At 41.4% G+C, this 22,037-nt stretch overlaps 1 protein-coding gene across 6 annotated transcripts in view; it reads left to right on the top strand.

Moving 5' to 3' along the window:
• Positions 1–22,037, top strand: part of ttk (ttk protein kinase) — an 80,224-nt gene that overhangs the window by 28,584 nt on the left and 29,603 nt on the right. For all 6 annotated transcript variants that reach the window (XM_068026732.1, XM_068026699.1, XM_068026716.1 and 3 more), the window contains 7 exons: positions 1,630–1,708; positions 2,327–2,444; positions 5,963–6,132; positions 12,818–12,963; positions 13,066–13,237; positions 13,350–13,442; positions 21,210–21,367. In XM_068026732.1, the coding sequence (XP_067882833.1) occupies positions 1,630–1,708; positions 2,327–2,444; positions 5,963–6,132; positions 12,818–12,963; positions 13,066–13,237; positions 13,350–13,442; positions 21,210–21,367 (936 nt within the window). The remainder of the gene's footprint in view (positions 1–1,629; positions 1,709–2,326; positions 2,445–5,962; positions 6,133–12,817; positions 12,964–13,065; positions 13,238–13,349; positions 13,443–21,209; positions 21,368–22,037) is intronic.

Here is a 22,037-nt window from a genome sequence, read left to right as displayed (position 1 = left end):
GAAATTATCCCGAAAACATTCTATGTACTCCTCAGCTAGGCTACCTCTGCCCATCTGATTTTTCCAGTCCATATATAGGTTAAAATCCTCCATAATTATCGCTGTACCTTTGAGAAGCTGCCATTATTTCATCCTTTAACCACACTGTAGGACGGGGTATAATGTTAAGTGGCCTGTCCACCACTCCCACAAGTGACTTGTCTTTATGATTTCTCATCTCTACCCAAACTGCTTCTACGTCCTGGTCTCCTGAACTTCGGTTATCCCTCTTTATTGCATTAATACCATTATTAATTAACAGAGCTACCCCTCCACCTTTTCCTAACTTTCTGTCCTTCCTGAATGCCATGTACCCTTCAATATTCAGGTCCCAGTCTATGTCGTCCCGCAACCATGTCTCTGTAATGGCTATCAGATCATATTTATTTCTATTTGTGCTCACCGTTCATCTGTTTTGTTTCGAATGCTACGTGCATTCAGATACAGAGCCATTAGTTGTGTCCTTTTTATTATTTTTGTAACCTCTAGCCTTTTCTGTTGATTTACTCTTAGATTTATACACTCTGTCCCTTCCTGTCACAGTCTATCATTTCCCATATTAATACCTTTCTCTCTTGCCGTGCCTCTACTCCTTGATTTGCCATATCTTCCCAAATTTGATCTCTTGCCCCCACTATTCAGTTTAAAACCCTCTCTACTTTTCTAGTTATGCGGCTCGCTGGAACACTGGCCCCCAACACGGTTCATGCGTAGACTGTCCCAACAGTACAGCCATCACTTTCCCCAGTACTGGTGCCAGTGCCCCATGAACTGGAACCCACATCTACCACACCAGTCTTTGAGCCACCCATTAATTTCTTTAATCTTATTTGCCCTTTGCCAATTTGCACGTGGCTCAGATAATCCAGAGATTATTACCTTTGAGGTTCTGCTTCTTAATTTGGCGCCTAGTTCCTCATACTGACTATCAGAACCTCTTTCCTTGTCCTGTCTATGTTGTTGGTACCTACATGGACCACAATGACTGGATTCTCCCCCTCCCACTGTAAGTTCCTCTCTAGCCCTGAGCAGATGTCCCAAACCCTGGCACTGGGCAGGCAACACAGCCGTCTGGACTCTCGCTCTTTGCTGTAGAGAACAGTGTCAATCCCCCTAACTGCACTGTCACCTACTACAACTACCACTACATTCCTTTTTTTTCTCCCTCCACTTGAATGGCTTCCTGTACCATGGTGCCATGATCAGGTTGCTCATCCACCCTGCAGCCCCCACTCTCAACCAAAAAAGTTGAAAGAACCTCAAACCTGTTGGACAATCACAAAGGCTGAGGCTCCTGCACTCTTGCCCTCTGGGTCCCCTTACCTGCCTCAGCTGCAACCACACTCTCCTGTCCCTGACCACTGACTACATCAAAAGACCCTATCCTAAGGGGTGTAACCGCCTACTGGTACAAAATGTCCAGGTAACTTTCCCCCTCCCTGATGTGTCGTAGTATCTGCAACACTGACTCCCAACTCAATTACTCTTACTTTTTTGCAGTAATTTTGCAGGAGAGCTACAAACTTTGTAATGTAATTGGTTGTACCTAATTTTGTGGACAAATTCTCTTTTTTTTTTTTAAATCTTCAGGCAAACCTGCCCGTCAAAAGCAATGCATGTATTGGCTTCAGCATTGCCTCGACCAGATCCATGTATCTATGACTCGAAGGTAATCTATTTACCCTTTTTAAAAGTCTTCTGCAGCCAATGCTGTCATTTGGCAACTAATATTTCTCCTAAACCAGCTGTTTGTGTAATAAATTGGTCTCATAAAGTATCTGGTTCTATGTAGCTCCTCTCAACAATGCATTTAATACTGCGAACCTGTCATACAGTAAGCTTTCTGTTCAAATATATGTTCTCTGCCCTGTCCAATGTGCTATGCCACAGTTTTGTCCATTGCTTTAATAAAAAGAACTCAAAGCATATAAATTGGTGTAATGTCAGATAAAATCCACAAATCCTAAAGTATATGTGGTAGATGAAAGGCATCCTTCAGATGTTGCGGCACTTTGTGTATTTCCAGCATTTTCTATTTTTATTTCAGAATTATCTTACTTATATTCAGTTATTTAAATGGGCATAATTTAGATCTGTGGTTTTTGAGGTAGCTTCAGTAAACAGAATCTGAAAAATTAAATTATGCACTTGTAAACATTAAATAATGCCTGCATCAGGTTTACATTAATTTTAGTGCAATCCATTTGTGGTCACTATTCTGTACTGGTGTCTCCAATAAATATGAACCATATATGGAAGTTTTTAATTGTTTGTTTTACACTTTCAGTGTGGTTCAAGTGTCACCAGTTCTCCAAATTTGCAAAGCTCAAATGAAGATCGTGAAAAAGTTAATGATTCTCCCATCTTTTCTTGCACCAAACCATTTGCTTTAAAAAATCAAGGAGGTAAGTGTTTAATAAAATAGTATCTAAGCTGCAGCTTAAAAGCTGCTGGGTTTAATTAACTGACCTTGGTTGTTGGGTATTCTCCATTAGTGAACACAATTAACATTTTGCATTTACTGTTTTTTTTTGGTTGGGAAGAATGGAAGGGGGTATGTAACAATTGTATTCTCTCCAAACTGAGAGCTAACCATGCTAAAGATTTGAATGTATTTTCTATAGTGGGGACACGAGGGGCAACTGGTGTGTTTTTAAAAGTCTGGGATGCAAATGCTAGAGAGTACAGCCCTATTTTGCTCACTTGGCTGATAGTGCAAAAAGTGAGTACAGGCTAGATTCAAGATCACCGTCCTTATTCTACCCCAATCATAATTTAACTTGCATAAACATTGCCCCTGTCTTCTGCATTAGCTGTCCTTGAAACTTCTAAATGAAACTGTTAGGTAATGCTATGAAGATACGACAGTTGCTTTTTTGAAGGGAATTTGCAAAAACAGAGTGAGGACTAAGCAAAAGAAAATCTTATTTGTGCTTGCATTCAATGAAAAGATGCCTTAATTTGGTAAAGTGCTTGCAGTTTGGGAGAGACTTCCACACTTTTCTATACTTTTGCAGAGGTGTGGGGGAATTTTAACCCTCACCCTCTCAGGGCATAAAGGGCCAGGAAAAAAGACTGGTTTAAATACCAAAATATCTGTAACCTGCTGAGAAAATGCCAGCTTTGGGTTTAACTGGGGTGGGGTGGGCAACAGGGAATTAACCAGCTGTTGAGAGGCAGGTTAGTACCTTAAGTATGTTAATGAGCCTGCATGCCTCATATTTTAATACTCTTCATATCTAATTGCTGGGGGCTGGGTTTTCAAGAGTATGAGAAATCATTAGCTGAAGAGAGGGGAGAGCTGCTGAATCTAACTTTTTTATAGCACTGTTTGTGGTCAGGAGGAGCTGCAATCAACTGATCTAAAGGCCAACCCACGATCAAATTTGCCACACCTCATCTCCCCACCCCCACACCCCTCTTCAAGGACAGGCCTTCCTGCCCAATGTCTGGTCAGCCTTCAGTCTGGCTGACTGCTGTCTGAGAAATGGAGAAAAAAAAATCTGCAAAGCCTCCACGTTCCCTGCATTTCCGGCTTTCCTGGTTGCTGAGGACTCTCCTAATTACTCCCCATAACTATCGGGACTGGTATGTCTGTCTAGCTGTTGTTTGATTCTGCGTAATGGAGCCTACATCCTTCCATTTCAACGTGGTTTTTCTACAGTATCAGCTACGCAGGACTGAATCAACAAGCCAGTTATATTTTTCTAGATTTGCTCATTTTAAACAACTGGATGTTGGCCTTATTTCTTTACTCCGTTTCTATGTCCCATGTTTATCCCAATTTATCCCCACTTGGGAAGTATTTGCTGCACAAGTTGGAGCTTCAGGGAGTCCATTTGTATTTCTATGCTGCTACCGCAATGGTTTCGACTCACTAATAAGGGGGCAGGCCTCATCTGCCTTATAAAATTATAATTTATATTATGAGTAAGTGGAATGATATCACATGGAAGTAACTTGTTGAAAATGTATATAAAACGGGGGAAAAATCCCATTTTCCCTTATGGTGCCATTGTGGGCTACATTGCAGTGCATCATTCTGTTGTCACACTCAGGAAATGAACAGTGATAAAATATGAAAAGAACTGGAGGAATTATGAAATAAAAGTCAACTGTTGAACTGAGCTACAAATGGACACATTTATGGTACAGACCAAATGGAGTAGTGGTCAGGTGACCCCTCCTATATTATCAATAAATATATCAGTCTATTGAAGATGAAACCCATTATCCACATCTGAATTAGCTTTGGGGAAAACAGTTTGAACTGTAAAACAGCACATTCCATGCAAACAACTCGTTTCTTCAGGAATGGAACGAACAAAGACTGTTGTAGTGGACAGGTGAGAGGTGGTGTGGGTAACTTCTACTTTTCACCTCTCAACTGACTGAAAATAGTGTTTTTAAAAAAAAAAATACTGTTTCAGTCCCTGAATGTTTTAAGGGTCAAATAAACAGATAAAGGACAGGTTTTCTCATGGGTTTAAAAAAAGTTTACTTTTACACAATAACCAGAAAATGTTCGCAACCTCTCCTACTCGCGCGCGCACAGAAAATAGCGAGGAGAGTGGTAACATGCAGTTAGAGTTCAATTGTGGTCAAAGTGTTTGTTGTTTAAGAAAACTTAGAAGCTTTTCTGGAGGAAATCTTTTATCGTTGCAGACCTGAATGTTGATTGTCTTGAAAAGAATGAAACATTGTAGGCTCCTTGTTAAGCCTCTATCCCAAATCGATGGGGAAACTCCTGGTTCCCTTTGCAGATGGGGCGTCCCAAAGTCACTTTGCAATTTCTCTGCAGTAGTTAGAAAATGTAGTCAGCAGGGCACCTACTTAGCTGGAACAGTCTCACAGCTGTTGTGCTGGAATAGACCTTCTCTGTCTGTTCTTCTGTTCTGTCCCTCTCTTTCTCTATAGAGATACCTTTGAAGGTAGAAACTTGTCAGGTTGGGGTGTCGGCCAGGTGACTAAAGGTGCTGTCCCCTGGGGTGATGCATACAATGTTCCAGGAACCATTGTTCCATGAGGGTGTCTGAATGTGGTCCATTCTGATGAATAGATGCTACTTCGCGCCTATTTTAGTCTTGGCTGCGGGGTCAGTCTGTCTAAAATAGTCTTTATTAGCTCCACTGCTGAAGGTAGGAGTTGTTTGCCTGGAGTGCACTGTTTTACGTTCCAATGTATTTTCCCCAAAGCCAATTCAGATGTGGATAATGGGTTTCATGTTCAGCAGACAGCTATGTTTATTGAGCGGACCGAATGGGTCACCTGACCTCTACTCCATTTTGTCTGTGGCATAAATGTGTCCATTTGTAGTTCAGTTCAACAGTTGACGTTTACTTCATAATTCCTCCACTTCATTTCATATTTCAATCACTGTTCCCTTTGTGAGTGTGACTGTCAATCATAATTTTCTCAAGTCATACTATTGTTAGTATTTGCTTTAATAAGCTGAGTGTATTGCCATTTGAGATGCAATTCTCCCTAAATTCTCTATTCACTTCATACGTTTCAGAGGCCTTCATCAGTTGCCAAATTTATCTGGATCAATATTATCAAACCCCACTAACAATTTTCAAAGCATATTTATGTAACCTTGAAAGAGTGCATGCCAAACTCTAAATCTTTACTCATATTTTGGATTTGGAGACTTTTTGGACAATGATATCCTTTCCATAGAATGACGATTAACACTAACTAGAGTTTCTGGGTACAACATCAATATTACCTACATTGTAAAAGATCAAAATCATTGAGTCTGGCTATATTGAGAGCAGTTTATAAGTAAAAGGCATTAGATGATTAAAGTGCTAGTTTTTTTTTCTTTTTCCCTTTCTACTCAACATTTTTCATTGGCCACCCTCAATGAGCTAGTAATCTTTGAATGAGAATAAAGGTAAGAAGTTTGGCTTTTGTTTTGCAGCAATTCCTGACCAAATTAAACAGGAAGAATGTGCACTGAAATCTGACAACCTGAAAGAAAAGGGGTTAAAGGAATCCAAGGCACATACTGTTGGTGTGATGAAGAAACAAGGTTGTTTTGCTGTGGAAGCTGTGAAGGGAAAAGAAAAATTTGCTTACATTTCACCCGAGGTAACATAACCATTTTTCTATCCTACTGGAATAAGATTTTTGTTTTTAACATTTCTTTTGTACAGGTTGGAAATATAATTTTATGGCAGCTATTTGTCTTCGCTGCCAAATTTCTCTAAGTGACAGTTGTGGAGCTGCGAGATGTCAGATTTAACACAAACCTGCCGTTCACACCTGCTTCTGGCGTTTGCCCAACTGGACTGTGAAGTGCTGCTTATACCGGGAAATTAATTTCTACTATTGAAATCATCTGATTTGCTTTACTCATTGCCACCAAGCATTATTGCAATAGTTTGATTTGTTGTCAGTCAGGGCTCTGAGATATCTCTCCTTGTTTTCTATCCATTAGATAATTTATGTCCCTTTCTGGATTATTTTGTCCCTGTGTGAAGTACTTTATATGTCTCTACATTGAATTCCATCTGCCCAATACCCAAGTACATTCAAATCCTCCTGGAGCTTTACCTGCACAGTTTTAGAATCGCTGATGTTCATTAGCTTTGTGTTACCCGGAAATTTAGCCACTCTGTTTGTGACTCCTGACTCGAGTTCATTTGTTGAGACATTAAGCAGGAAAGTTTCCTAAGCAGACTCCTGCGGGACCACTCGTAACAGTCTCCCAGGCTGCTGTTAATTCCTGTATTACTGCTTTCTGCATTCTATTGGTCAACCAATTATGTATTCATTATAAAATATTTCCACCAGTTACTGCTTTTCTTTTCAGTATCTATATTTCCTGAGGAACTGTATCAGACACCCTTAGGAGCAGGAGTAGGCTATTTGGCCTGTCGAGTCTGTTCCGCCATTTGAACAAATCATGGCTGATCATCTACCTCTACGTCATTTTTCCCCACTATCCTCATATCCCTTGAAGTCATTCGTATCCAGAAATCGATTGAACATCCTCAATGATTGAGCTTCCACAGCCCTCTGAGGTAGAAAATTCCAAAGATTCACCACCCTCTGAGTAAAGAAATTCCTCCTCATCTCAGTCTTAAATAGCGTTCCCCTTATTCTGAGATTGTGTCCCCTGGTTCTAGACTGACCAGCCAGAGGAAACATCCTATCCACATCTACCTTGTCACACCCTGTAAGAATTTTGTAAGTTTCAGTGGGATCACGGCTCATTCATCTAAACTCTAAAGAATACGGGCCCAGTTTCTACAATCTCTCCTTATGAGACAATCCCATCATCCCAGGAATTAGTCTGGTGAACCTCTGCTGCACTCCCTCTATGGCAAGTATATCCTTCCTTGGATAAGGAAACCAAAACTGTCTACAATACTCCACGTGCGGTCTAACCAAGACTCTATGCAATTGCAGCAAGATATCTTTTTATTCCTGTTGTCAAATCCCAGTGCAATGAAGGCCAACATACCATTTGCCTTCCTAATTGCTTGTTGCATCTGCATACTAGCTTTTAGTGACTCCTGAACAAGGACACCAACGCTTTCCAACCTCTCACCATTTAAGAAATACTCTGCCTTTCTGTTTTGGACCACTTCACACTTATTCACTTTCTATTCCATTTGCCATGTTCTTGCCCATTCACTTAGCCTGTCCAATTCCCCTTGAAGTCTCCTTGCAATCCTCCTCACAACTTGTACTCCCACCTAGTTTTGTGTCACCAGCAAAATTGGAAATATTACATTTGGTCCCCACATCCAAATCATTTATATAGATTGTGAACAGCTGTGACTCAAGCACTGATCCTGCAGTACCCCACTAGTAACAGCTGGCCATCCTGAGAATGTCCCATTTATTCCTACTCTCTGCCTTCTGTCTTTTAACCAATTCTCAATTCATAGCAGTATATTACCCCCAATCCCATGTGCTCTAATTTTGTTCACTAACCTCCTCTGTGGTAACTTATCAAAAGCCTTCTGAAAATCCAAATACACCACATCCAATAGTTCTCCTTTTATCTATGCTACAAGTAACCTCCTCAAAGAAAATTCAAATAGGTTTGTCAAAACATGATTTCCCTTTCATAAATCCATGTTGACTTTGCCCAAGTGTTACTTCCTTTCTTACAGATTCTAACATGTTCCCTACTAATGTCAAAGTAACTGGTCTGTAGTTCCCTGTTTTCTCTCTCACTCCCTTCTTAAATAGTGGGGTGACATTTGCTACTTTGCAGTCTGCAGGAACCCTTCCAGAATCTATAGAATTTTGAAAGATAACCACCAATGTATCCACTATCTCTATAGCCATCTCTTTTAATACTTCTTGTAGCTCATCTGGTCCAGAGGATTTATCAACTTTCATTCCAATTAATTTTTCAAGTACTATCTCTTTATCAAGACTAATTTCTCTCAATTCCTCATTTTTACAAGTCCCTTGGTTCCCTAGTATTTCTGGGACATTTTTTATATCTTCCTCTGTGAAGGCAGCCACAAAGTAATTGTTTAGTGTCTCCACCATTTCCCCATTCTCCACCATAAATTCTCCAGTTTCCGCCTGTAATGGACCCACCTTTGTCCTTGCTGATCTTTTCTTTTTCACATACCTAAAGAAGCTTTTACAGTCCGCCTTTGTTTCCAGCTAGCTTGCATTCATATTCTCTTTACCCTTTCTTTATCAGTTTCTCGGTCCTCCTTTGCTGGATTCTAAATTGTTCCCAATCCTCCGGCTTGGGGGGGCAACCTTATAAGCCGCTTCCTTTGATCTAACGCAATCTTTAACTTCTATTGTTAGCCATGGTTGATTCACCTTTCCTGTTGGGTTTTTGTGTCTTAGAGGAAAGTATATTTGTTGTAATACTTCTTTAAATACTAGCCATTGTCTGTCTACTGTCAAATATTTTAATGTACTTTCCCAATCCACCGTAGCCAACTTGCCCCTCATACCTTCACAGTTTTGTTTGTTCAGATTTAAGACCCTATTTTCAGAATGAACTATATCTCTTTCAAACTTGATGTAAAATTGTATCATTGTGGTCACTATTTGCTAATGGCTCTTTTCACAGCAAGGTTATTAAATTAGCCCTTTCTCATTAAATAATACTAAATCTAAAATAGCCCGATCCTTAGTTGGTTCCTCAACATACTGCTTCAGAAACCCTTCTCGTACACATGCCAGGAATTCATCCTCCACAGAATAAGTGCTGATTAGGTTTACCCTGTCTATATGTACATTGATATTGCCCATTATCACTGTATTGACCATGCTACATGCAGCTCTAATTTCCTGATTTATACTGTGCCCAACATTACCACTATTGTTTGGTGGCCTATAAACAACTCCCGCCAATGTATGCTGCCCCTTGCTGTTTGTTAGCTCCACCCAAACAGATTCTACATCTTGTTCCTTCCATCTAAGATCCTCTCTCACTAATGCACTGATCTCATCCCTTATTAACAGTGCTACCCTACCTCCTTTTCCCCTCCACCTATCCTTCCAGGTGACGAATATCCCTGAATATTCAGTTCCCAGTCCTGGTAATCCTGTAACCACATCTCCGTAATGGCAATTAGATCAGATCCATTTGCCTCTATTTGTGCCTTCAAATCATCTACCTTGTTGCGAATGCTGAGTGTATTCCGATAGAGTGCCCTTAACTTTGTCTTAACATTATTCCGCATTTTGATACTATTTGATGTTTGCCTTCGTTTCATCTGCCTTCTAATTTCACATTACTCGCCTGCTTCCCTCCAATCTGAGCTCCCTCTCAGGATCCCAACCCCCTTCCAATTTAGTTTAAACCCTCCCTAACAGCACTAGCAAACCTGCCTGCGAGGATGTTAGTCCCCATCCATCTTGTACAGGTCCCACCTGCTGCAGAACAGGTCCCAGTGCCTCAGAAATCTGACGTCCTCCCTCCTGCACCAATTCTCCAGCCACATGTTCAGTTGCTCATTCCTCCTATTCCTAATCTTGCTAGCACATGGCACTGGGAGTAATCCTGAGATTACTGCTTTTGCGGTCCTGCTTTTTAATTTCTTTCCTGACTTCCTAAACTCTGCTTTCAGGACCTCATCCCTCTTCCTACCTATGTTGTTGGTACCAACTTGGACTACGACCTCTGACTGTCCCAGAAGAATGTCCTGCAGCTGCTCTGTGTCATCCTTGACCCTGGCCCCACAGAGGCAACATACCATCCTGGAGTCACGTCTATGGCCATAGAAACGCCTGTCTGTTGCCCTAACTAATGAATCCCGTATTATTATTGCCCTTCCACTCTTCTTTCTCCCTTCCTGTGCAGCTGAGCCATCTGTGGTGCCACGGACTTGGCTCTTGCTGCACTCCTCCTATGAGGAACCATCGCCCTCACCAGTTTCCAAAACTGAAAACCGGTTAGCGAGCGAGATCGTCTCGGGGACTCCTGCACTACCTGCCTGGTTCTCTGAATGATTTCTCTTAGTGAAATTTAAGTACACTACATCCATTGCCTTAGCTCACAAACTCAAAGAAAATCAGTATGTTAGCTTGGTGAGATCTCCCCTTCATGAAGCAATATTGGCGATCAGGATTTTATTTCTATCGTGTTTTATATTATGGACAAATGGTAAGGAGTGTGAGTGGTTCCCACTGTTCACCTCCCAATTGACAGCAATTGTGTTTTGTTTAAAATGAGTTGGTCTCGGAGTGTTTTTAGGGTCAGATAAACAGACAAATGACAGGTTTTCTTGTAGGTTTTTTAAAAAATAACAATTTTTACACGATTCCTGAAATGGTCACAACCTCACTCACACATGCATACACAAGAATAGATAGAGAGAAAAAAGATAGGTGGCTTAAAGTGAGGTAGGTGTTCGTGATTTACGGTAGACGTGTTGAATCTTCTCGGAAGGACAGTCTTTCTTAAAGGTGCAGGCCTGGGTGTTTGTAGTGAACCTGTTGAGATGTTGTGGATTTCTGGTGGTTAAGACTTCAGACTGGATGTGGTGGTCAATTTCAGTTCTCTGCTGCAGCAAGTTGAAGTGTAGAATTAGCAGCGGGCCTTTTTCATTGTTTAGGCTGGATCTCTTTCCACAGCCTCTTTTTCTGTGATGTTTTGATCTCCCTCCTCTCTCCAGAGGGCTACCTTTTAAAGTCAAAATCCATCACATTAGCATTTCTGTTAGTTGACACATGGCTTTCTCCCCGGTATGACACACAATTGGCCAGGATGTGCAATCCATGGCTATCTGTTGATGTCTGAATGGGTGCCATTCTATTTTGATGTGGCTACTTCACGCCACCTTTGTCTCAGAAGAAACCCATTCAATTCAGGAATACCTCTTGATGGTTTCAAGCTGGGTGTAGTCGACTGCAATGTATCCTTCGTCTAAAATATATCCTTTTGACTTTTCGAGACAGTGAGGCAATTTTTGAATGCACAGGCCAAGTCATCTGACCTTTGGCCATCTTTGCAGCACATTGAAACTGACTTTTCCTTTTTGTAAAAAAAAAAGTGGACAAAGAGTCAACATTGAATACAGCGCTTATTTTATAAGTTAGGAGTAGGATATATCTTTACCAGCAATAACACTTATCTATATTTTACCTTTAGCATGTGTTTCCATAACTATAGACACGATGGATATCTATGTTTCGTGGGTCATGTGAAACTACCATTTTTTTTTTAAATGGGAGTAACATCTGCCCTTTCTCCAGGCACTGTCCGTTATTCACTGATTTCTGGGAGATTTGAGTTAGAGTTTTTACAATGTCCTGTCTTAGTTAATTGAAAATCCTCTGATGCATCTTATCCAGCTTCTAAAGTTTATTTACCTTGCGTTTGGACAGCTGTTCGGCAACCATGTTGGTTGTATGTGAATGGTCACAAATTACCTCTGCATCACCCTGTTTCCCTCTTTCAAATCAAATCAGTTGCATGTCATCTTGATAAAAACCAAGACAGTTTTTGCAGCTTGTATACATTGTATACTATCAGTTATCATGCCCTCACCGATCTTGCTTTCAGTTGTCCCACTCCCTCCCATGTCTTTCTTTTATCTTAATATAATTAAACTTCTTATTATCTTTCACTTCTCTAGCTATATGCAATTTGAAATTGTTCTGATGAAAATCATTCTGATGGCCTTTTTATAATCCTGGTATGCCTTTTGGTATTGCATCCTTCTTAATTCTGTGCCATTTCCTTCATGGCCATAAATGCGGTTTTTTTCCTTCTTTGAATTATTTGGTAATCCCATTCAACCAGGCAGGTATGCCTTTTTGAATGTGGTAGCTTTGCTTATTAATATGGCTGTACATTGGTCCATGGCATTCCGAATCACCACCTTGACTGAATTCTATAGTTTCTGCACTCCCCTGCCATATCCAAACCTGTCGGGCGCTCTCTGACCCAGACTAACCACGTGCATAAAGTTAGTCCTTTTTTAAAAAAAAAAAAATTCCAATTTAATTTGGGTTTTTAATAACTTCTCCAATCTTTGTAATGTCAAATGTGATCACATTACGAACACTGGTACTTAAAGCCTGATCACCCCTTGTGTTGGAGATTTGATAACCTCTATTAATCATAATCAAATCCAAAATGTTGATTAATGGCAATCATGTAATTTTGACAGGATCCACCACTGACAGTTTGGGTTTCACTCTACCCGTAACTTTCTATCTACTAATCTTCCTCAAGCTAAAATTAGTTGATGCCCTGAATATGCATGCAGCTGTAAATGTCAAAACTCCCTAATTCACAGCTTTTTGTCATTGAAAGTATTTTTTTTTTTAAATACAGGCTAATGGAGTAATACTTAATAAGGCTGCTGTGATGGTTGCTCCAAAGAAATTTCCATCCACTAGTGGTGTTGGTAAAAGTGCAGTTCCGACAGCATCTATTTGTCAGACACCCAGCACCAAAATGTCCTATCACCACACAAACAGGTAATAATGTTTGTTAAATATTTATTGAAGTTATATGCTATGCCTTAAAACATGTCTGAAATGTAATCTTGAAACTATTTAAGTACTGTGGGTTTTTTTTAGTTCACAGACTCCTGTTGTGAGCAAACTTGTACTCTCACAGGTTTCAACTCCACACAATTTTACACCAGCTTCCCAATTTTACACCAGTTTCCCACCTCCTCCAGCAACACCACAACAACATTGTGATCAGCTGCAACAATATGGATCTTCCCAGCTTCTGTCACAGTTTGGGGTAATATATTTCATGATGAATTTTCAAAAAAGCTTCAGCTTGAGAAATAATTGAAATGCGTTTTGAATTTGAATGTGAAGTTTTACTTCAAGTTGGTGGTTTATTTTGTCAGGTTGCAGGTACTTTCGCTGTCAATGAAACTATTGTGATTAAGGAGAGAGTCTACACCATAATAAAATTACTTGGAACAGGAGGATCAAGTAAGGTAATAAAATACATTTAATTCCTTTACTATTAATTTTCAGTTGAAAGCAATTAGTCGGACTAATATGAAGTACGAAAAAGCATTACAGCAGCTCAAGACCATAGACTCACATTGTAGAACTTGTAACAAGTTAAGCTAGATCATTGTGACATTTATGGTGATACTGTACAATTTTTAAACAGTAAAGGCAGAATGGAAAAGGTAAATCTGAGCAATAATTGTTACATTGTAAGAGTAGCCCAAGATCACAAGTTCAAACTAATTAAAAGCAAATTCAGGGCTGGTGTCGGGAGTTTTATCTTCAAAGTGATCAACGCATGGAATAGAATCCCATAGCAGAGTGGCACTGAAAGCGATGGAATAATTGAGAAGCTAATTTGATGCTGCAATTGGGTGTGTTTTCGAACCATTCTCTGATGAACCAAAGATGGTCTGAATGGTTATCCATAATTATCTTGTGTCTCATGCAAATCTACAGTCACAACTTAAGCAGGAAGTAGTCACGATCAGAAATAGGATAAAAATACTTTAAAAGATGCACTTAAATGGTTGGTAGTTCTTAAAATAGAAAAGTCACCTGATCAGGATGGGATGCATCCTCGGTTACTGAGGGTAGTAAGGGTAGAAATTGCAGTGACCTTTCTGATGAAAGATGCTGCCAGACCTACTGAGTGTTTCCAGCATTTCCTGCTTTTATTTTATATTAGAAATTGCAGAGACTCTGGCCACAATTTTACAGTCCTCCATAGATATGGAGATGGTGCCAGAGGACTGGAGGATTGCAAATGTTACACCTCTTTTCAAAAAAGGGGAGGATGATAAACACAGCAAATCCAGGCCAGTCTGCCTAACGTCTGGTGGGGAAAACTTTCAGACAATAATCTGGTACAAAACTGATTGGCATTTGGAAAAATATAGGCTAAAAATTGAAAGTCAGCATGAATTTGTTAAAGGCAACTCGTGTTTGAGTTATTTATAATGGAGAGTATAGATTGGTGTAGTGCCCCATAATAGACCTTTTAGAAAAATTAAAGCCCGTTGAATTGAAGGGACGGTGGCAGCGTGAACACAAAATTGACTAAGACAAAGCAGAGGGTAATGCTCAACAGTTCTTTTTCAGTCTGGAGGGAAGTATACACTGGTGTTCCCCTTGGGTAGGTATTTGGTCACTGCTCTTTTTGATATATATTAATGACCTGAACTTGGGTGTACAGGCATAATTTCTAAGTTTGCAGATGAAAAACCTGGAAATGTAGTAAATAAGAAGGATAGTAACTGACTTCAGGAGAGCATAGACTGGTGAAATGGGAAGACAGATGGTAGATGAAATTTCAAGCCGGGAATGTGAAGTGATACATTTTGGCAGGAAGAATAAGGAGAGGTAATATAAACAAAACTATAGAATTTGAAAGGCGAAGCAGGAGCTGAGAGATCTGGGGTGTAGGGGCACAAATCTTTGAAGGTGACAGGACAACTTGAAAAGGCTGTTAAAAAAGCATACAAGATTTGTAGCTTTTTTGATAGAGGAATAGAGTACAAAGCAAGGACATTATGCTAGAAATTTATAAAACACTAGTTGAGCCTCAGCTAGAGTTCTTTTTCTAATTCTTTTGCAGGGTGTGGGCATCGCTGGCTAAGCCCGCATTTATTTCCCATCCCTAATTGCCCTTGAAGGTGGTGGGGAGCCACTGTCATGAACTGCTGCAGTCCATGTCCTGTAGGTGCACCCACCGTGCTGTTGGGAAGGGAGTTCCAGGATTTTGTCCCAGTGACGATGAAGGAACAGCAATATAGTTCCAGGTCAGAATGGTGTGTGGCTTGGAGGGGAACTTGCAGGAATTGGTGTTCCCATGCATCTGCTGCCCTTGTAGGTGGTAGAGCTCGCGGGTTTGGAAGGTGCTGTCGAAGAAACCTTGGTGAGTTGGTGCAATGCATCTTCTAGATGGTGCACACTGCTGCCACTGTGTGTCGGTGGTGGATAGAATGCCAATCAAGCTGGCTGCTTTGTCCTGGATGATGTTGAGCTTCTTGAGTGTTGTTGGAGCTGCTGTCATCCAGGCAAGTGGAGAATATTCCATCACACTCCTGACTTGTGCCTTGTGGATGGTGGGCATGCTGTGGGCAGTCAGGAGGTGAGTTACTTGCTGCAGAATTCCCAGCCTCTGACCTGCTCTTGTAGCCACAGTACTTATATGGCTGGTCCAGTTCAGTTTCTGGTCAATGTAACCCCCAGGATGTTAGTGGGGGATTCAGCGATGGTAATGCCATTGAATGTCAAAGGGAGATGCTTGGATTCTCTCTTGTTTGAGATGGTCATTGCCTGCCACTTGTGTGGTGCAAATGTTACTTGTCACTTATCAGCCCGAGCCTGAATGTTGTCCAGTTCTTGCTGCATATGGACACGGACTGCTTCAGTAATTGAGGAGTCACGTATGATGTTGAACATTGTGCAAACATCAGCAAACATCCCCTCTTCTAACCTTTTAATGGAAGGAAGGTCATTGATGAAGCAGCTGTGAAGCAGTATTATGTTCAGTTGTGGGCACTGCACTTTATGAGGTATGTCAAGGCCTTGGAGCAGATGCGTAAGAGTATTATTAGAATAGCTACAGCGATGAGCGACTTCAGTTCTGTGGAGAGACTGGAGAAGCTGAGTTGTTCTTGGAGCAGAGAATGTTAAGAGATTGAATTAGATGTTTAAAGTCAGAAATGACTTTGAGAGAGTATATAAGGATAAACTGTGCAGTAGCAGAAGGGTTGGATGCTGTTTTAAGGTGATTGGCAAAAGAATGAGAAGTGACATGAATTTTTTTTGGAGTGTCTCCTGACGAGCAGAGCATGCGCAGAGTGATCTTCGACTTCAGTGCATCTGAACACTTGCCAGATTGCCAATATGAATCTGTGCATGCGCGGGCCGACATCACCGCATAATGATGTCAGTGTGTTATGACTTAACCACGCTTTGGGGATGGGGCAAGAGGTGGGGAGCGAGTGGCGAGCAGTTTGGAGTGGCGGGAGGGAACGGTGAGCAGACGGATGCGGGAAGGAGCAGCAATCATAGGAGGCAGCAGGGAAGAGAAGTGTCAATCGCGGGAGGGGGCAGGTTACTGTTGGGGCCAGGTGGGGTAGAGGCAGCAATCGCGGCTGTTGAGGGGGTTCGGGTTCAATTTGCTTTTTTTGTCAGAGAAGTGCCATCTTTGTTACTGGAAGCTGCCTGAGATGTCACAGACAGTGATGTTTCAGACGATGAGGCTGCATTTGTGTATGTGCCAGTAATGCACCACCTGGTCATTGCATTGTCAGCAAACAAACTTTTTTTTTTTTACACTGAGTTATTGTGATCTGGAGTTCAGTGCCTGCAAGGGTGGCAGAAGCACATTCAATATTGGCCTTCTAAAGAAAATTGGATAAATATTTGAAGGAAAAAAAAATTACAGTGCTGTGAGGAAAAAGCAGGAGTGAGACTAATTGAATAGTGACCAAAGATGGGTCTGTTTTTGTCCAGTGTGTGCAGGAGGGTTTTCTGACACAGTATGTGGACAGGCCAACCAGGGGCGATGCCACATTGGATTTGGTACTGGGTAATGAACCCGGCCAGGTGTTCGATTTAGATGTAGGTGAGCACTTTGGCGATAGTGATCACAATTCGGTTAGGTTTACCTTAGCGATGGGCAGGGACAGGTATATACCGCAGGGCAAGAATTATAGCTGGGGGAAAGGAAATTATGACGCGATTAGGCAAGATTTAGGATGTGTAGGATGGGGAAGGAAACTGCAGGGGATGGGCACAAACGAAATGTGGAGCTTATTCAAGGAGCAGCTAATGCGTGTCCTTGATAAGTATGTACCTGTCAGGCAGGGAGGAAGTTGTCGAGCAAGGGAGCCGTGGTTTACTCAAGAAGTTGAAGCGCTTGTCAAGAGGAAGAGGGCGGCTTATGTTAGGATGAGACGTGAAGGCTCAGTTAGGGCGCTTGAGAGTTACAAGCTAGCCAGGAAGGATCTAAAGGGAGGGCTAAGAAGAGCAAGGAGAGGACACGAGAAGTCATTGGCGGATAGGATCAAAGAAAACCCTAAGGCTTTCTATAGGTATATCAGGAATAAACGAATGATAAGAGTTAGAACAGGGCCAATCAAGGATAGTAGTGGGAAGTTGTGTGCGGAATCAGAGGAGATAGGGGAAGCGTTAAATGAATATTTTTCGTCAGTATTTACAGTAGAGAAAGAAAATGTTGCCGAGGAGAATACTGAGATTCAGGCTACTAGGCTAGATGGGATTGAGATTCACAAGGAGGAGGTGTTAGCAATTTTGGAAAGAGTGAAAATAGATAAGTCCCCTGGGCCAGATGGGATTTATCCTAGGATTCTCTGGGAAGCCAGGGAGGAGATTGCAGAGCCGTTGTTGTTGATCTTTAAGTCGTCATTGTCGACAGGAGTAGTGCCGGAGGACTGGAGGATAGCAAATGTTGTCCCCTTGTTCAAGAAGGGGAGTAGAGACAGCCCTGGTAATTATAGACCTGTGAGCCTTACTTCGGTTGTGGGTAAAATGTTGGAAAAGGTTATAAGAGACAGGATTTATAATCATCTTGAAAAGAATAAGTTCATTTGCGATAGTCAGCACGGTTTTGTGAAAGGTAGGTCGTGCCTCACAAACCTTATTGAGTTTTTCGAGAAGGTGACCAAACAGGTGGATGAGGGTAAAGCCGTGGATGTGGTGTATATGGATTTCAGTAAGGCGTTTGATAAGGTTCCCCACGGTAGGCTATTGCAGAAAATACGCAAGTATGGGGTTGAAGGTGATTTAGAGCTTTGGATCAGAAATTGGTGGTTGATGGCAAATGTTCATCCTGGAGTTTAGTTACTAGTGGTGTACCGCAAGGTTCTGTTTTGGGGCCACTGCTGTTTGTCATTTTTATAAACGACCTGGATGAGGGTGTAGAAGGGTGGGTTAGTAAATTTGCGGATGACACGAAGGTCGGTGGAGTTGTGGATAGTGTCGAAGGGTGTTGTAGGGTACAGAGGGACATAGATAGGCTGCAGAGCTGGGCTGAGAGATGGCAAATGGAGTTTAATGCGGAGAAGTGTGAGGTGATTCACTTTGGAAGGAGTAACAGCAATGCAGAGTACTGGGCTAATGGGAAGATTCTTGGTAGTGTAGATGAGCAGAGAGATCTTGGTATCCAGGTACATAAATCCCTGAAAGTTGCTACCCAGGTTAATAGGGCTGTTAAGAAGGCATATGGTGTGTTAGCCTTTATTAGTAGGGGGATCGAGTTTCAGAGCCACGGGGTCATGATGCAGCTGTACAAAACTCTGGTGAGGCCGCACCTGGAGTATTGCGTGCAGTTCTGGTCACCGCATTATAGGAAGGATGTCGAAGCTTTGGAAAGGGTGCAGAGGAGATTTACTAGGATGTTGCCTGGTATGGAAGGAAGGTCTTACGAGGAAAGGCTGAGGGACTTGGGGTTGTTTTCGTTAGAGAGAAGGAGGAGGAGAGGTGACTTAATAGAGACATACAAGATAATCAGAGGGTTAGATAGGGTGGATAGTGAGAGTCTTTTTCCTCGGATGAGGATGGCAAACACGAGGGGACATAGCTTTAAGTTGAGGGGTGAAAGATATAGGACAGATGTCAGAGGTAGTTTCTTTACGCAGAGAGTAGTAGGGGCGTGGAACGCCCTGCCTGCAACAGTAGTAGACTCGCCAACTTTAAGGGCATTTAAGTGGTCATTGGATAGACATATGGATGTAAATGGAATAGTGTAGGTCAGATGATCGGCGCAACATCGAGGGCCGAAGGGCCTGTACTGCGCTGTAATATTCTAATTCTAATTCAAAGAGCCAGTGCAAGCTTTGGTGGGCTGATCATTCTTTGATTCTATAAATTCCCATGGAGCTCAAACTACGATTATGGTCTTTTTCCAGAATTAACATTTACCTTAAAGATATCTAATGTTTTAGACTTGTGACAATCATTTTCACAACTTGCATTTTTATATTGCCTTTTGCATTAAGCGCAGGAGTGAAAAAAGGAAAAATTGATTGGGTTAGGATGAGGAACTAAAGATGAGGAGTTTTTAAAAGCAGGGAGGTGGCAATGTATAGGGAATTAGGCAGGAGATTCCAGTGAGTAGGGGCACAGTAACAGAGTGGAATACAAAAAGAAGTCTTTGCAGCCTTTGAACCTTTTGACCACACCATCCTTTGGTGACATCATCCACAGACCTGGGGATGATTTCCACATGTCCGTTGAAGATGCCCAATTCTACTTCTCTGCCAGTTGTGACAACCCTCCGCCCCTCTGCTGCCTCTGTCAAATTATTTGTCTGATAACCAGTTAAACTTTAGGAAAACATTGTACTTGGACCCCCTAGGAAACACTAAATTCTGGCCACTAATTCCACCAACAACCTTGGCATTGTCTCAGCTGTGCATATTCTGTCCCATACTCTGGAATTTGCTCCCTAATCCTCTTTTCTTTTTTCTTTTCTCTCTCCTTTAAAACTCTCTTTAACACCAATCTTTTTGATTAAGCTTTTGTCACCGGCTCCCCCACTCCACCTCGGTCCCAGAAACCTCATTTGTCCAAAAGTCCATTTTTGTCCGATTATGCCTCTTTGGAGTTCTTTGGGACATTGTTTCTGCACTAAAGAGACTACATAAATGCAAATTAGTGTTCAAGGTATTTAATTGGGCCTCTGACGACAACAACCACAATTGATTTTAGCACGAGTCCATGAGCATACATAGACATTTGGAAAACACGATGGACTGGCCAAACAAGCATGGCCTGAATGGTTTCTGATAAAGCAATGCCACCGATAGAATAGCTGTGTACCTCTCCTTGAAACTGATAGCTATCTTTAGACTGCTTGTGCATTGCTTTCTTCCCTGACCTACCACAAGAGCTGTTGCAGCCAAGGCGAACTCGAAATCAATTTAAAAATCCATTCTGACTACTCTTTAGTTAAATATTTTTTAAAAGAAATGCAATTTTTTCTTTGATCGAAGCGACTTCAGCACTTCAAAGAGTGATGCAACCTTTTTTAAAACTAAGTAAAACTTTGTTAACGTGTTTAATATTTCATTCCCCCTGACCCCCTCACCACGTCTTCTCACTGAATTACTGATGTGCTTAATGAGCTGAATTAGAAATGGCAAAGGAGATTGGATGAAAAGTGGTGTGAACTGTTCATGTAATCATAGAATGGTTACAGCACAGAAGAAGGCCATTCAGTCTGTCGTTTCTGTGCTGGCTCTCTGTAGGAACAATTCACCCAATGCCACTCCCCTGACTTCTCCCCATAGTCCTGCACATTCTTCCTTTTCAGATAATAATCCAATTCCCTCTTGAATGCCTCAATTGAACCTGCCTCCACCACACTCCCAGGTCATTCCAGATCCTAACCACTCACTGCATGAAAAGGTTTTTCCTCGTGTCGCCATTGCTTCTTTTGTCAATTACCTTAAATCTGTGCCCTCTTGTTCTCGATCCTTCCACCAATGGGAACAGTTTCTCCCTATCTACTCTGTCCAGATCCCTAATGATTTTGAATATCTCCATCAAATCTCCACTCAACCTTTTTGTTTTCTCCAAGGAAAACAGTTCCAAATTCTCCAATCTATCTGTGTGACTGAAGTTCCTCATCCCTGGAACCATTCTCATGTTGGGTTTCTTTATTTTTATAATCTGGGTGTTTATAGAGAAGAATTTAATCAGAATAATGAGGAATATTTGCATCCAGCAATAACCTATTCTATTCCCATCAGGTGTTCCAAGTACTTGACCAGAAAAAACAACTGTACGCTGTTAAGCAAGTTAATCTGCAGGATGCTGATCACCTGGCAGTAGCTGGCTACAAGGATGAAATTGAATACTTGAAACGTCTACAACAACACAGTGACAAGATAATCAGGCTTTTTGATTAGTGAGTTGTTTTTACCAGGTGACTTTAGTTACTAAGATGCATTAAAAATACAATTACTTTATGAACTACTTGCATTAAAGTAGTTGTTCCCAAGGCTCTTCATATCAGAGGGACATTTGCTATGCGATAATTGAAGACCATGGTTGACCAAATGCACAGTCTAAAGCAGGGGAGGAAAGTAATGAGGCCAAGAGGTTTAGAGAGGGAGGTGGTTCCATAGTATTGGTCCCAGACTGCTGACAGGTCTGTTACTGAGTGAGCTGTGTTGGGAGGAGAAGATGGATAACTAAGAAGAAGGATGTAGATTGTTACATTGAGCTGGAGACATTTGTGGCGATATTTTTGAGCAAAGCCATGCAGAGCTTTGTAAACAAGACCGGGATTTTGGAGTTAGCACACTGGAGAATGGGGAGTTAATGGATGTAGGATAGCTATGTTGATGGCAAATACAACAGGATATACGTAGCAGAGTTTTGGATAAGTTACACTGAGAATTGTTTTAATTTGGTTGTTTGTCAACCTTTCTGATAGACACTTGGATCCCTTTTTGATGTGCCTCTAGACTACTATTGGCAGTTTATGTAGTATTACATTTTTTTTGTTGTCACTATAGTACTTCAATTCATCAATTTTAAATGGTCCACACAATTTCTAAATACAGTCCATGGGC

The sequence above is a fragment of the Heterodontus francisci genome, chromosome 3, assembly GCF_036365525.1.
Source record: "Heterodontus francisci isolate sHetFra1 chromosome 3, sHetFra1.hap1, whole genome shotgun sequence".
Taxonomy (NCBI): domain Eukaryota; kingdom Metazoa; phylum Chordata; class Chondrichthyes; order Heterodontiformes; family Heterodontidae; genus Heterodontus; species Heterodontus francisci.
Note: the sequence above shows the minus strand (reverse complement) of the source record. Positions and strands in the feature narration are given on the sequence as shown.